We start from the raw sequence: 12,731 nt of genomic DNA, 5'->3' as shown, positions 1-12,731 counted from the left end.
AAGTTTTCCCTGTGAGGGTGGTGAGACACTGTCCCAGGTTGCCCAGGGAGGCTGTGGCTGCCCCAACCCTGGCAGTGTTCACAGCCAGGTTGCCTAAAGCCTTGAGCAACCTGCTCTGGTGGTTGTCCCTGCCCAGGGCAGGGAGTGGGGGCTGCATGATCAATAAAGTCCATTCCAACCCCTAAAATTCTCTAATGACTCTATGATCGTGCAGTGTGTGATCACGTCAGCAGGGATCACTTCACGCGGGCAGTGCCGCTGGTCCTGGAATCGCAGCATCCCCCGGGACGCGTTCGCGGCGTTCCCAATACACTAAACCTGACATAAAAGCAGAATCCACCAAACCTGAGCACATAAGGGCTGTGACAATCAGCTGGGCTGTGATGCTTTCCTTGCGGTTTTCTAGGACTCGGAGTAAAAGTCGCGGATTTAAGTTTGTCACCTCGTGGATCGGGTGAAGCTGAGCTTGCTGGCGTCGCTTTTGCAGGAATCTCTCCCTGGAATGGCCAGCAGAGAAGGATTTTTTTCACTCTTGGCCATTTCTCTCTCGCACAGCAGATGGCAGCAATGCCCTTGGTGTGACAGGGACTGTCGTGCACACACAGTGTTATTTACAGATTCCTTCTTCAAGAGTGATCATTTCACCAAAAAAAGTTTCAGCTGCATGATAACTTAACTTTGCACCCTGACAATTATATCATTTCACCAAAAAAAGTTTCAGCTGAATGATAACTTAACTTTTCACCCTGTTAATTAGTTCTAAAACGATGCAAAGAAAATCCAGGATAGGTTTATTTGACGAGAAAGCCTGAAACGATGTACAGCTCATATGTTACAGAATATCTGAATATTTATATATTCCAAACCAAACACTTTACAATTGAGAACGAGTTCAACTCTGGCTGCAAAATAGGCTGATCTATTTTTATTTGTAAGCAGAGTATATTTTGGAGAAGAAATTACCCCTTTTGAGACATTTGTACTCATTGAGTGTCTGTCACATAGGAAGGAACATTAGTGAATTTGCTGAAGAAGCCTCAACTGTTATGAGGTTCAGTGTCCTTGTTCTCTGGCAGGATTCACAGTATTTGCACATTTTACATTATGCTGCTGATGACTTGAATTGTTACATTGTTTCTTAGTCTCATATAACTTCATTACTTAGTTAAAAGTTTTTATTTAGATTCACACAAGTTGATGTCATCAGTGTGATTCTGGTTTAGCACATATATGTATATATGGACATGGCCTATGTTATGTTTTCCAGTATAGACTCAAGTGTTTTCTTTTTAAGCGTGCATATTGTTGCAAGGAGAGTATTCTTGCCATTTGGTAATGCCTCACAACTTCAGGGAAAATTGACAGTAAATTGATCTGGGCTCAATCTGTATTAGTCAATAGTTTCTAGGCTGCCAGATCTGATAATATCTGAAGTGATATTTTCACATTTTCTGCACCTAAAAAGTGAGACAAAGGTCCTTATAGTAAGGATTTTGTGGTGCCCCAAGATGTGAATTCATCTAGTGTTGTTTCCAGAGACATGAATACAGGCAGAAATGCCTTGGGTGTGAATAGATGGCTCAGATCAAGGAGGTTGGGTACAGAAAGTGCTTATTCTTTGTGCATAAAAACCCTACGGGGCAGCCTTGGTGGGCAACACGATGTAGAGGAAACATAAGAAACATAACAGGATGAGGTGGTTTGCCCACACCAGGTTCAGCACTGAACCTGGGCTAACCGTGCCTAGGAAATGAAGGACTTGTGCTAGTACACAATCTGTTAGTAAGAATCACCTTTAGGAAAACTGGAAAGCACACAAAGTTTTTGGGTTTTTTTTGGGGGGGTGTTGTTGTTGTTTTGGGGTTTTTTTTGTTGTTTGTTTAGGGTTTTTTTGTTTAACATGGTGGTTGTTTCAAATACTTCAATGCATCAAATAATTGTTTTGAAGAAGGGAGAGTGCTCCAGGATGGAGATGCAGATCTTATGAAGTCACATAAACATGGAACTGAGAGCATGGTGGCCAAATACAGGCAAGGGCACAGTTCCATGCTGCAGCTAAAGTGGTTTCTGCTTTGGGAAGGGAGGTCTCATTCCTTCACCCCTACTCCTTCCTCCTGGTCCCTGTCTCCTTTCTTCCCTCACTGCTCCTCCAGCCCCTGCCTCCCACCTGCTGGCTGTGTTCTCTGCACTTTGTATCATCACTGGCATGCATTGCATCACAAAATAAACTGATGCAGCTCCAAACCCCTCAGAAAACATTACTGCACTTTTTTCTGGATTAAGTTTTCAGCTCTACGAGTGAGTTAAGTCAACACACTGTGCTATCTACCCCATGAGCATCAGAGTGAGCTCTTAAGAGAGGAGAGTGTATAGGCAGAAGGAAAGGAGGAGGTTGGGGACATGGGGAGGGTAAGGGTTCTACTTGCTTCTGTGGCAGCAAGCTCTTGTCTCAAATGATCTTGTTACATCATACTCTGCAAGATAGGAAAAGAATAAAAAGCATCGCCTCCAGAGATACATGAGATAACCCAAGGAGTAGGAAGTACTAACACACCTTTGGTTTCATTGGACTTTCCAGACTTTGATTTCACATTCTTTTAACAGGAGTTGAGCTTGCTTCTCTAGTGCCTTGTGCTCGGCAAACTGTGCAGCAAGGATGTAAAACGCTGTGACTTCAAACAGGAGAAGACAGTGAATGTCTAAGACTTGTTTTTTTACATTATCTCTGTGATCTTGACTCATTTTCCCAGTCTGTATATAGTGGCCAAGACAGAGGGGGATATAACGTCAACCAATGAAAGAAGACAGTATTGTTTTCAGTCTCATTCTTGATAGCATGGCTGGTTCTCAGAAGACCCATGGATGACCCTTTCCACCCTACAGGGAGCTGCTTACATTTCTCCTTACAGTAGTTCTAAACGAGAAATTAAAAGCAATAGTGTCATGTGGAGCACTCTACAGTTTGCTTTCTGCTACATTTCAGCTCTTTCCTGAAATAAAGGCACTATCCAGTCCAAGCCTATCCCTGATAATGCAGCACAATTCCTACAGCATCCTACAGCATCCTACAGTCCTGTGAGGAGAGGCTGAGGGAGCTGGGGGTGTTCAGCCTGGAGAAGAGGAGGCTCAGGGGAGACCTTATCACCCTCTACAACTCCCTGACAGGAGGTTGGAGTCAGGTGGGGGTTGGTCTCTTCTCCCAGGCAACCAGCAGCAGGACAAGAGGGCACAGACTCAAGCTCTGCCAGGGGAGGGTTAGGTTAGATATTAGGAAGAGATTTTTTAGGAAGAAGAGAGTGATCAGACATTGGAATGTGCTGCTCAGGGAGGTGGTGGATTCACCATCCCTGGAGGTTTTCAAGACGAGACTGGATGTGGCACTTAGTGCTATGGTCTAGTGACCACGGTAGGGTTGGACTTGATGATCTTTGAGGTCTCTTCCAACACTGATTGATTCTATGATTCTATGATTCTATCTCCAAATTGTAGGTATGAACCTGGACACTCCTTCAGTAGAGGGTGAATAAGTACAATGATATTCTCCACCTCAAAGACACAACATCATAATTTATTGCTTTAGTTAAGTTTATACTGGTTTTATTCATAACTAATTTTAGGCAAATTGGCATGTACAGTATCAAACACAACATTTGTTAACTCAGCAGCAGTGTGTACAGTGTGTGCCCTTGCAGTATGCTGTTATTTGAGCAGAATTTGAATCCAAACAGTGTACAAGCACAGTAAATATAAACCCCATTCTCAAGCATGTTGTAAGAGCAGCTCTGCTCTCTTCTGTGCTACAACATATTTCTTCCATTTTTGACTGCTATTGCACTCTAAATAATAAATAAATGTGTGTGTGCTTTTCCCACGTTGTCTGAAAAAATAACCCCAACAAGAAACTCAGTTCCAGTGTCTTGTTGAGTTTAGGTTAGTGTTCTATTTTACAGCCTAGTTAAGCCACGAGCTTAGGAATTTCCTTTTTTGGTGATTGCTACAGGCTTTGTTGTAGGATATACCAGGGAGGAGGGGAAGAGAAAAGGAGCCTGTTGGGGGTGAAGGGGACTTAAACAAGCTTTCTGTCTCCATCTGCTGTGGTTAATTCCCATCTCTCTGTCTCCTGCTGTGGCTTTGGGAATTGATGAACTTGCAGTGCATTGCTGTGCAGCTTTTTCTTTCTGACTCCTCAGACTGAAATATCAGCTGCAGCCTATTGGCACACCTGCTAATGCAGGGAAGGAGTTTAATGTTCCTGTCATGTTAAAACTGGGGCACACCAATGTGCAGTGCATGTGACAGTTGAAATGTTTCTTGCTAAACAGCCTATTACCAGGTTCACACAGATTCAGATCTCAGCACAGAGCCTGCGTGGTTGTTTGGCAATAAAACAGGTATCGCACTGCTGGTTAATAAATTGACATGACTCCAAATCCAGGCACATTTTTGATAGAATTATCCAGCATCTTTGCTGTGCTCATAGCCATAATGTTGTTTCTGGAAGCAGCCCCCCAATGTGGTTTTTAAGATAGACATTAATTCTGGGTGTTTTCTTGGTCATATACCTGTGGTGATGGCCTATTCTAATGTGTAAATGAGCATGTGTCAACAATGGATCTGCATGGCATGAAGAAGTAATCCCTGTCCAGCCATCAGCAGCATGGGGAGCAGCAAACACGTCGTATTACCATAAGAAACCCCAGGATCTGCAGCACTACAGTTCTGCCAGCAGTGTAAGTCACACCTTTGCCTTCAGAGAGAAATGGTAAGACAGAAACCTGCACGATAGGCAGGCACTAATAAAAGGAGCTGGAACAAATTGCCAGTTTGGCTATTACCCATGAAAATAGGTTTTTCTTTCTGCACTTTTGCCTAAGAGAGAACAGCTGAGGAAAGGATTAATTGTCCCTTCATCACAGAAGAGCCTGTCCTAACCCTGTGCAAGTTCTCCAGCACAAAACATGTTCTCTATGTTGCTGCCAATGTCAGTAAGCCTGGGAGTGATTCGCTTTGGGCATTCAAATGTTGGGTAATTCACTACATCCTCCCAGCAGATGGGCAGAACAAGGCATCTACTTTCCCAGGGCTACCAAACAGTTCACAGGAGGATCTTGCTCTAGTTCTACAAGAGCAACTCCCTTGGTCACTGGGAGCAGTGTAAGTGCATTCAAAGGTGCAGTTGTGAGACCTAGAGGAAAGCTAATCCATCTGGCTCATAAAGACCAGGCTAATTCTTCCCTTTTTCTGCAGCTTTCTGTCTTGTTCTTTGGGTCTACTGGACACATGTTTATTGGTGTGATAATGAACTGCCAAAGAAGCAAGACAGCTAAATAAGTGTTTCTCACACTCTAAGCTAAGCAGCAGAATGGGTTGAATTATGGAGGGTTAGAAGTTGAGTAACAATCATCATATTGAGCAGCTTACTACCCAGGCAGTAAGTCTGACCCCGATATTACACATGATATAAGTATACGGGTCGATTTCTGAAAGTGAAGAGAGAGTTGCAGCCTTCTGGGCTGTTTTTTTTTTCAAAAAAACAAAAACTAAACTATATTTAACTTTATAAATTTCTCTGCCGCCTTCAGGACATGAGCATTGGTATCAGAGCAGGATGTGCGGGTGGGGAGATTTTTACAGTCTGCAGTAATCAAAGTGTGAACTGCATAATCTGGGTGAATCGTGGTAAATCCCCTAAGAAAAGTGTGAACTGCATAATCTGGGTGAATTGTGGTAAATCCCCTAAGAAAAAAAAATCCAATCCCTAAAATAACATTTTTTAAAGCAGAAATAGAGCAGTTCACAGGAGGTAGCAAGGAAAGAACAAAGGGGATTAAAAGAAAAAAAGGAGTGCACTGAGGCCACAGTTGGTAAGAATAACTTTATCTGTAACCTCAACTTGCCCTTCTCAGAGGAGTATTTAGAGCACACAGCAGCTCAAACTTAAATCTGAATCATGTAAAGTATTTCAGCTTTTCCTGCAAATGCATGGAAAAGTGTCAAAGGATACATGGTAGCAGACTTTAGAAAACCACTGAAGCAGAGAAGATGTAGGATACCTAAAAAATTCATCATGCTTCATCTTGAAGGATAGTCTTACAGTGGTTTTATGATACCTAGGAAAGTTATATTTAATTATTTTCTGTCAAGGATATGGAATTTCTGTACTATGCAATATATAGTGGTGCCAAAAGTCTTGAACAAAAGAGGCATGATATACTTCAATGTAAAACTGTACCATCGTGCAAGGTCAGGTTCCAGAAATAAGACACTTGTGTTAGCTCTCCAAGGAGCCCTTTCAGGAAGGCTTTGGAGTTTGTGTGCAGAGCTCTGCGAGTTTGTCCTCACATATTGTAGCTCTGCAGCCAACTTCGTCCTAGACGAATGGTGCATTCACATATTGTAGCTCTGCAGCCAACTTGGTCCTAGACGAATGGTGCATTTCTCTCTCTCTCTCTCTATATATATATATGTATATATCTCCTACTCTACCGTAGAAGCCCTTAAAAGCCTGAGGCTTTGTTTAAAAGGGCTATAACCCAATAGTCACCTAGGTGGATAACAGCAAATGATTTATGTCTGCTCTTCATGTCTTGAAAGGAACAAAGAAGGTTATTTAAAAACTGGTCAGGAAATCATGATCTTTGAAATTAAATTCAAATGCACATAGGCAGGTTACTCTCTTCTAAAGGCATAATTAAATGTAAATACAACTCTTAGACTATATGTTTTTTGTTTAGACATGTCAACTGGCTATATATTCTTTAAATTTAGCCTTCTTATTCTGGATTTGCCTTGGCACACTCAAATATATGCATGGAATGGGTTTGGAATATGAAGAGGTAGATCTGTTGCAGGGTGGATACAAAAATATGTCAGCCCCTACCTTCCTCCCCAGCTCAACAATGAAGAGTTACCAGCTGATAAAGATATTCCAAGCCAGAACTAGTTAGCAGCCTTCAGTGGAACCAGCTCCTGTGTTTATATCAATGGCACCCAAATCTGGCTGCATTGACTTGTTCCCTTCCTTATGGTCATTCTTATTTTTCCCTGTTTGCTGTCTTAGCTGGCCCAGCATCAGTTTGAACTCAGCGTGGAGAACTCAGCATGGCTGATCCCACTGATAAATCCTGCTAGTTGTAACACAGCTACGAGATTCTCTCTCGTTCCAAGCCAAAATCTGTGATTAGTTTCTTACAAATATATTTAGTTTACTGTGTCTTTCTGCATGTGCTGTATCAAATCTGATTATCAGTTGCTCCTTGTATCTTTTCCCTTGCCCCTCGCAGCGCCTTCCTGTCAGACCTCCTCCAGCCCATCGCATCAGACCATGTTTATGCCAAATAAAGTGCAGTTGCTAAGCCCCTTATCTGCCCCTTTAATCAAATTGCTTCCCTCTTTGTGCCCCTCCGAGAACTCACCTCTTATCTCATGAAGAAATCAAGCTGCCAGTCACTAGCTCAAAGAATTTCTTAGCTCTCCCCTCACTATTCACCACCCTTGCTGAATCTCTTCTCCCCCCACATCCTCACATCTCCAGCAGCGTCGCTCCCCTCCGAGGTCTACATGTTGGTGTCTCGACTCTGCTGTCCTGTGTGCTTTGCTTTTCCTGTAGAGCTGCGATGTCATTCCCTTGTATTTCTCTTTGTATTCAATTTTCTGATAAGGCAACATATACATCTCTGCCAACAGACTCCAAACCCCTTTGGCCCAAGCTATGAAGGCTTTTCAGCAAGTCCTTAACACAACAAAAGACTGGAAATAGTAACATAGTCCTAAATAAGTGTTATTAGCTAAAAATGCAATGCCATAACAAACTGTCATTAGACATTCACCTGTACTGGCATAAATCTAGTGAAATGATCAAGATCTGTTGACCTTTTGTTGATCTTTTGGGGGGGAATTCACTAGGGTGAGCACTGTCAAGTCCATACAGTTTGTCAGGGCACTCTACTGTGCATGTTTTGGTTTATTAATTGCAAGAAAGGATCTCTGAGCATAATTTAAACCAGCAGATTCTCAGCTGTGAGGAAGGTTATGTACATGCAAAAGTTGTCCTGTGTTTTGGAGGGGCAAGGTCTAGAATTTATCCAAAATTGCATAGAGCTTGATTATAGAAAACTCATACCAGACTCTGCTTTTTTAAAATACAGGTACTGCATGAGGCAAACTGGTTTGGAGAAGAATTGGGAAATATGGCTTGAGTATTGCTGTAGTCTGCAAATAGGTATGAAATCCCCCTTAACAGCAGTGATGGTTTTTTGGGACATCACAGACTTGTGTCATCTCACCACAAGAGCTCCTCGGAACTCTGCCGAGAAATGAAGTAGTTTCACTAGACTTCTGCATGACAAAAGTTTCAATATATGCCACGTCTTGTCTCTAGCAAGACCACCATGTATGTGTGTACATATACATGGGCATCAGCTGCACAACAGCTTCTGTTTGTCCTTGTGTCTGTCCCATGTCACTGCATTGCCTTAAGCAACTTCTCTTAAAAATCTGTACATCAAGTGCTATATTTAAACTGCATTTTTATGGCAAATGCAGGTTCTCCATTAGCATTGAACAAAAGTGGTAAGGAATGTTTGATGATCCCTGGAACATACTGCCTAAATCATATAAAACAGCAAGGAAGGGATGGGCCACTTGTTTTTTGGGAGGGATAAACAATATATTCTATTGAGAAGATGGTTCCCAAGTCTGTCTATGAACTGCCCTATAAAATCCAAGTGGTTTTTTTTCCATTTTGATATTTGCTCAAATTTTTTTGCTCTTGAACTGAATTTAAAATAATGAAGTATCTTCTTTGGAGCTTGCAAACAGCTCTAAAAATACATCAATTACAAAGAGTTGACTCCTTATCCTCTAATGCTATGTTAACATAGAGCCAAAACTCAGCACTAGTAAATAATTTATGCTGGGACAAGTTTCAGAAATACAAAATTAATAAAAATTCTTAGCTTGCAGTTTCCCCCCGTGCCACCAGACTCCATCTCTCCAACCCTCAATACCATCATCAATACAATTATACATCAATAATTTTAAAAATATGCAAAATATTAAAAATTAAAGAGCAGAGAACAATGAATTGCATTTGTTTTAACATAGAACAGTCCTGCTATACTGACTGCATTAGGTACATATTAATGTTCTTATAAGTCTGTATTTAGCCTGGTGCACACTGCACCAAATGCCTTGGAGGTGTGAGGAAACCTGTTGAGCTTGGTTGGATATTTGAGCTCACTTCATTGCTGATGACACTGGTCTTGATTGCATCCACATGGGGCATGTTGGGCCTGTGCCTCCTGCAACATCCAGCCTGCAACTGAAGCAGTCAGTAAAGAAAATTACTCCCAGGTTATTGTAACTCTTCATTTTCAGTTTCAGTATCAAGTGATGACAAATATTTATCATTCCTTATACAACTATATCCTGGATATCATTTCTCTGCTTACTCAGTAGGAACTTTCATGCTATAGAATCATTAAGGTTGGAAAAGAACTCCAAGAACATCAAGTCCAACCTTTGACTCAACACTGCCTTGTCAACTAAACCTTTATATGGGAATCTTCCTCTAAATCCATATTGTATGGAATCTCTGTGACTCACAGGCAACTGTTGAGTACTCTAAGTGGGAAGGGACTGTTCCTTTGCAAAATATGGATGCATGACCTACTTCTCAGAGGACAATAGGGACACTCATCCTATACATCCATGGTCAGGACGTGCATTTATAACTGTATTTACTAGATGGGCGAGGAGGAGACAGATGCTTTATCATGCCACACCCCTTTAATTAATCCTTAATCATTGATTCACATCTACTGAATGTCCCTCAAGTGTTAATTTTTCCACAACATTTACCTGAGCGTATATTTCAACATGTACTGCTCGTTTTATGACTTCACAGAGGATGTGGTTGTGGTCTGACAGAAAGGAAGCTTTGCTGTAGATGGGAAGATAAAGCTCAAAGCACCTACGCTGCCTTTTGAACACCTTTTTTTTTATTTTATTAACTGCCTCCCTTCTTACATTTCTTTCTTGGACAGACACTCAGTGCACTAGAGAGACTTCCCATGTCCTGGGAGACAAATATTCTTGGCTCAGCCATGAATAACTGTGTGCTCCTGGAGGAACTGCTGATCAAAAAATCCCAGCAGAAGAGAAGGACATCACCCTCCAACTTTAAAGTTCGCTTCTTTGTCTTAACCAGATCCAAGCTGGCTTACTATGAAGATCGCCATGGGGTATGTCCATCATTTTCTCTCTCAGAGTTATGGAAGGATGGAATTTGTTAAAGGAAGGGAAGGATGCTAATGGAGGGAAGGATGATCTTTGTTAAATTTCATTAACTTTTCTGGTCCTTGCTACAGAATCATTCCCTGAGAAATGCAAAGTGGTCAAATGGGTCATTTAGAGCTTCTGACCAGTGAGCATTTGGTGTGTGTGGAGGAATGAGGCTACTTTGCCATTTTATAGAAGGGATCTAGTTTTGTTGTAGGAATTTAGCATGGGCTGTTATAACCAGTGTGTGTGAGAACTGTGTGAGTTCACATGGGCACAGACCTGGAGAGGCACATTGTGAAAGTCCCAAGTGTGATTGCATATGTGAAAAAAGTGATCCACAGATCTTCTCCCTCATTCTTTTCTTCAGGGCATCAGACTGATGGCTGGTAGGGGATCAGACTTGCATTATAAAACAAACTCAGCTGCCATGTGTAGCATGTCTGGTCTTTGGAGTGAGCTTCAGAAGGGCTGGGGTGATGAGATCTGGGCTCAGATCTTTGTTTCCCCGAGTTTGCACTTCTTTGATTTGCTAAATATGAAGAAAATTAGAAGTCAATCTGCACACCTCATTGTGCTAAATGTTCTAATGAAGTGAGAATTATTTCCTTCTTCTATTTAGCTGGATGTTTGCTGAGCCTTGTTACGGATGTAAATAATATTGCTTGGTTTTCAACAGTCACCAAACTTGCTGTTAATCCATCGTGTTTAAGCACTGTTACTCCAGGCAGAGCAGGACTGGGGGCTGTGCTGCCTTGCCATCCAGCACTGGCAACTTCAGATAATTTGCTCTTGTACAATAGCAGAAAATTAAGTAAAAACAGACCCCAAGAAGAAAAGAAAAGCATGATGTGCCCTCGTATTTTATCATAACCTAGTTAGGGTTGGATTCCAGCTTTAAAGGTTAACAGTCAGTTTTACTTGCAAATTATTTCTCTCAAATATGCCCAGTGAAATGGTTTTCTTGCTGTTATTTTATAGCCTGTGGATTTGTTCCCTCCATTTTAAACAGGACAGTATTCATTGCTGAGTACTGTGCCTACATATGGTTTCAGACTGTCTTTGTCTGTTTTCTAAACTATTTTTCAAATGCCATCCTTTTGCAATTTTTTATTCTATTATAACTATTCCACTTCTTTATTCCAGGTTAAATTTTGAAAAGATTCTAAGCAATTCTGCTGTAGGTGTTTAGAGAAATGTTCACAACTAGTTTTATTTGATGCTTTCTGAGTCTTGGTGGACTTGAGATGAATTCAACATACACTCTGCCTAGATACTTTTGTGGAGTCACAGGAGGTGTCTGTCAGCTTCTTTAGGTACTGAAATAGTTTGGAAAATTTGATTCAGAGACTTTCAGTAGGGCATAGATTTCACACACTATGCAAGTGTGTCTGAAAAATTTCCCTCCTAAGCTTCCAAAAGGTCAACTAGGTGAGATGAGGGTTCAGTGTATTATCCACTTTATGTTATATATTATATATTTTAAACATGAAAATATTATATATGTGTAGACACATGTATGTAAACACACATGAACCTCAGAACTGTATTTAAGGGATATTTGTAATCACAGGGCTGATTTTCCATGAAATGCTGTTTTTGTTTCTAACACAAACTGTCAAAATTAGGTTTTCACATGAATAGAACTTCACACAAAATAGGGAGAAAAGAATTTGTCTTATGAAATATTCCCAACCCCAATCCTTAACCTCTTCAGTAGTCTTTCCCAAAATTAGACCATGCTGCTGAGACCTCTGCAAGACCTCTGCATGGTCAGGATGTTGCTGTTCTGGAGAGGAAAGCTTAGTGCAGCCCATGCAAGCACCATCTTATTGTGTGCTGAGAACAGAGTGAACCTGCAGCACTTGAGTTCACAACTACTGGAGGGATAATTCCAACCAGCCCTGCCTGGGCTGACACGTGTGCTATTCTCATTGCCATGAGTAGACCAGGACCAGGGACCATGTGCAGGTGACTGGAATTGATGATCTGCAGTGCTTGTTCTCTGGTGCAGGTCCTGGCACAGGTTTGGCCCTGCTCCATGGGTACTCTCTCAGATAATTTATGGGGCTGGGTCAGCACAGGCTGTCACTGTTGCCAGCAGGCAATTTGCATATAGTCCTGCAGTGATGGGGAAGATCCTCAGTGGATGCAGATGGGGCCAGAAAATGTTTGGGCTTTTAAAGTTGTATTTTTCAAGGGTGGGTGTTTGCTCTAAGGGGTTTCAATGGGTTCAATAAGAACCCCTTAGCAACCTGTCTGGTGGTTTATTCCACTCAGAGGTCAATACTGTACAGTGCCCACCTCTCCAGTCTCTGTTCAATCAGCAACGACAGCCTGTGCATAGTCAGGTAAAACAAGTACTTACCATTTTGAGAAGTCCCACTGATTTCAACTGGGTGACTTAAATTAAAGCATTCACTTATGTGTACTCGGCATTGGTAAGGCCG

At 41.7% G+C, this 12,731-nt stretch overlaps 1 protein-coding gene across 1 annotated transcript in view; it reads left to right on the top strand.

Annotated features, from left to right (window-relative positions):
• Positions 1-10,073: 10,073 nt before the first annotated feature.
• The window catches only part of ITK (IL2-inducible T-cell kinase), a 27,001-nt gene continuing 24,343 nt past the window's right edge, over positions 10,074-12,731 (top strand). The window contains exon 1 of the mRNA XM_009076320.1: positions 10,074-10,244. Within this exon, the coding sequence (XP_009074568.1) occupies positions 10,074-10,244 (171 nt within the window). The remainder of the gene's footprint in view (positions 10,245-12,731) is intronic.

Source organism: Acanthisitta chloris, unplaced genomic scaffold (genome assembly GCF_000695815.1).
Source record: "Acanthisitta chloris isolate BGI_N310 unplaced genomic scaffold, ASM69581v1 scaffold23726, whole genome shotgun sequence".
Classification (NCBI taxonomy): Eukaryota; Metazoa; Chordata; class Aves; order Passeriformes; family Acanthisittidae; genus Acanthisitta; species Acanthisitta chloris.
The sequence above is the reverse complement of the archived record's forward strand: the minus strand, read 5'-3'. Positions and strand labels throughout refer to the sequence as shown.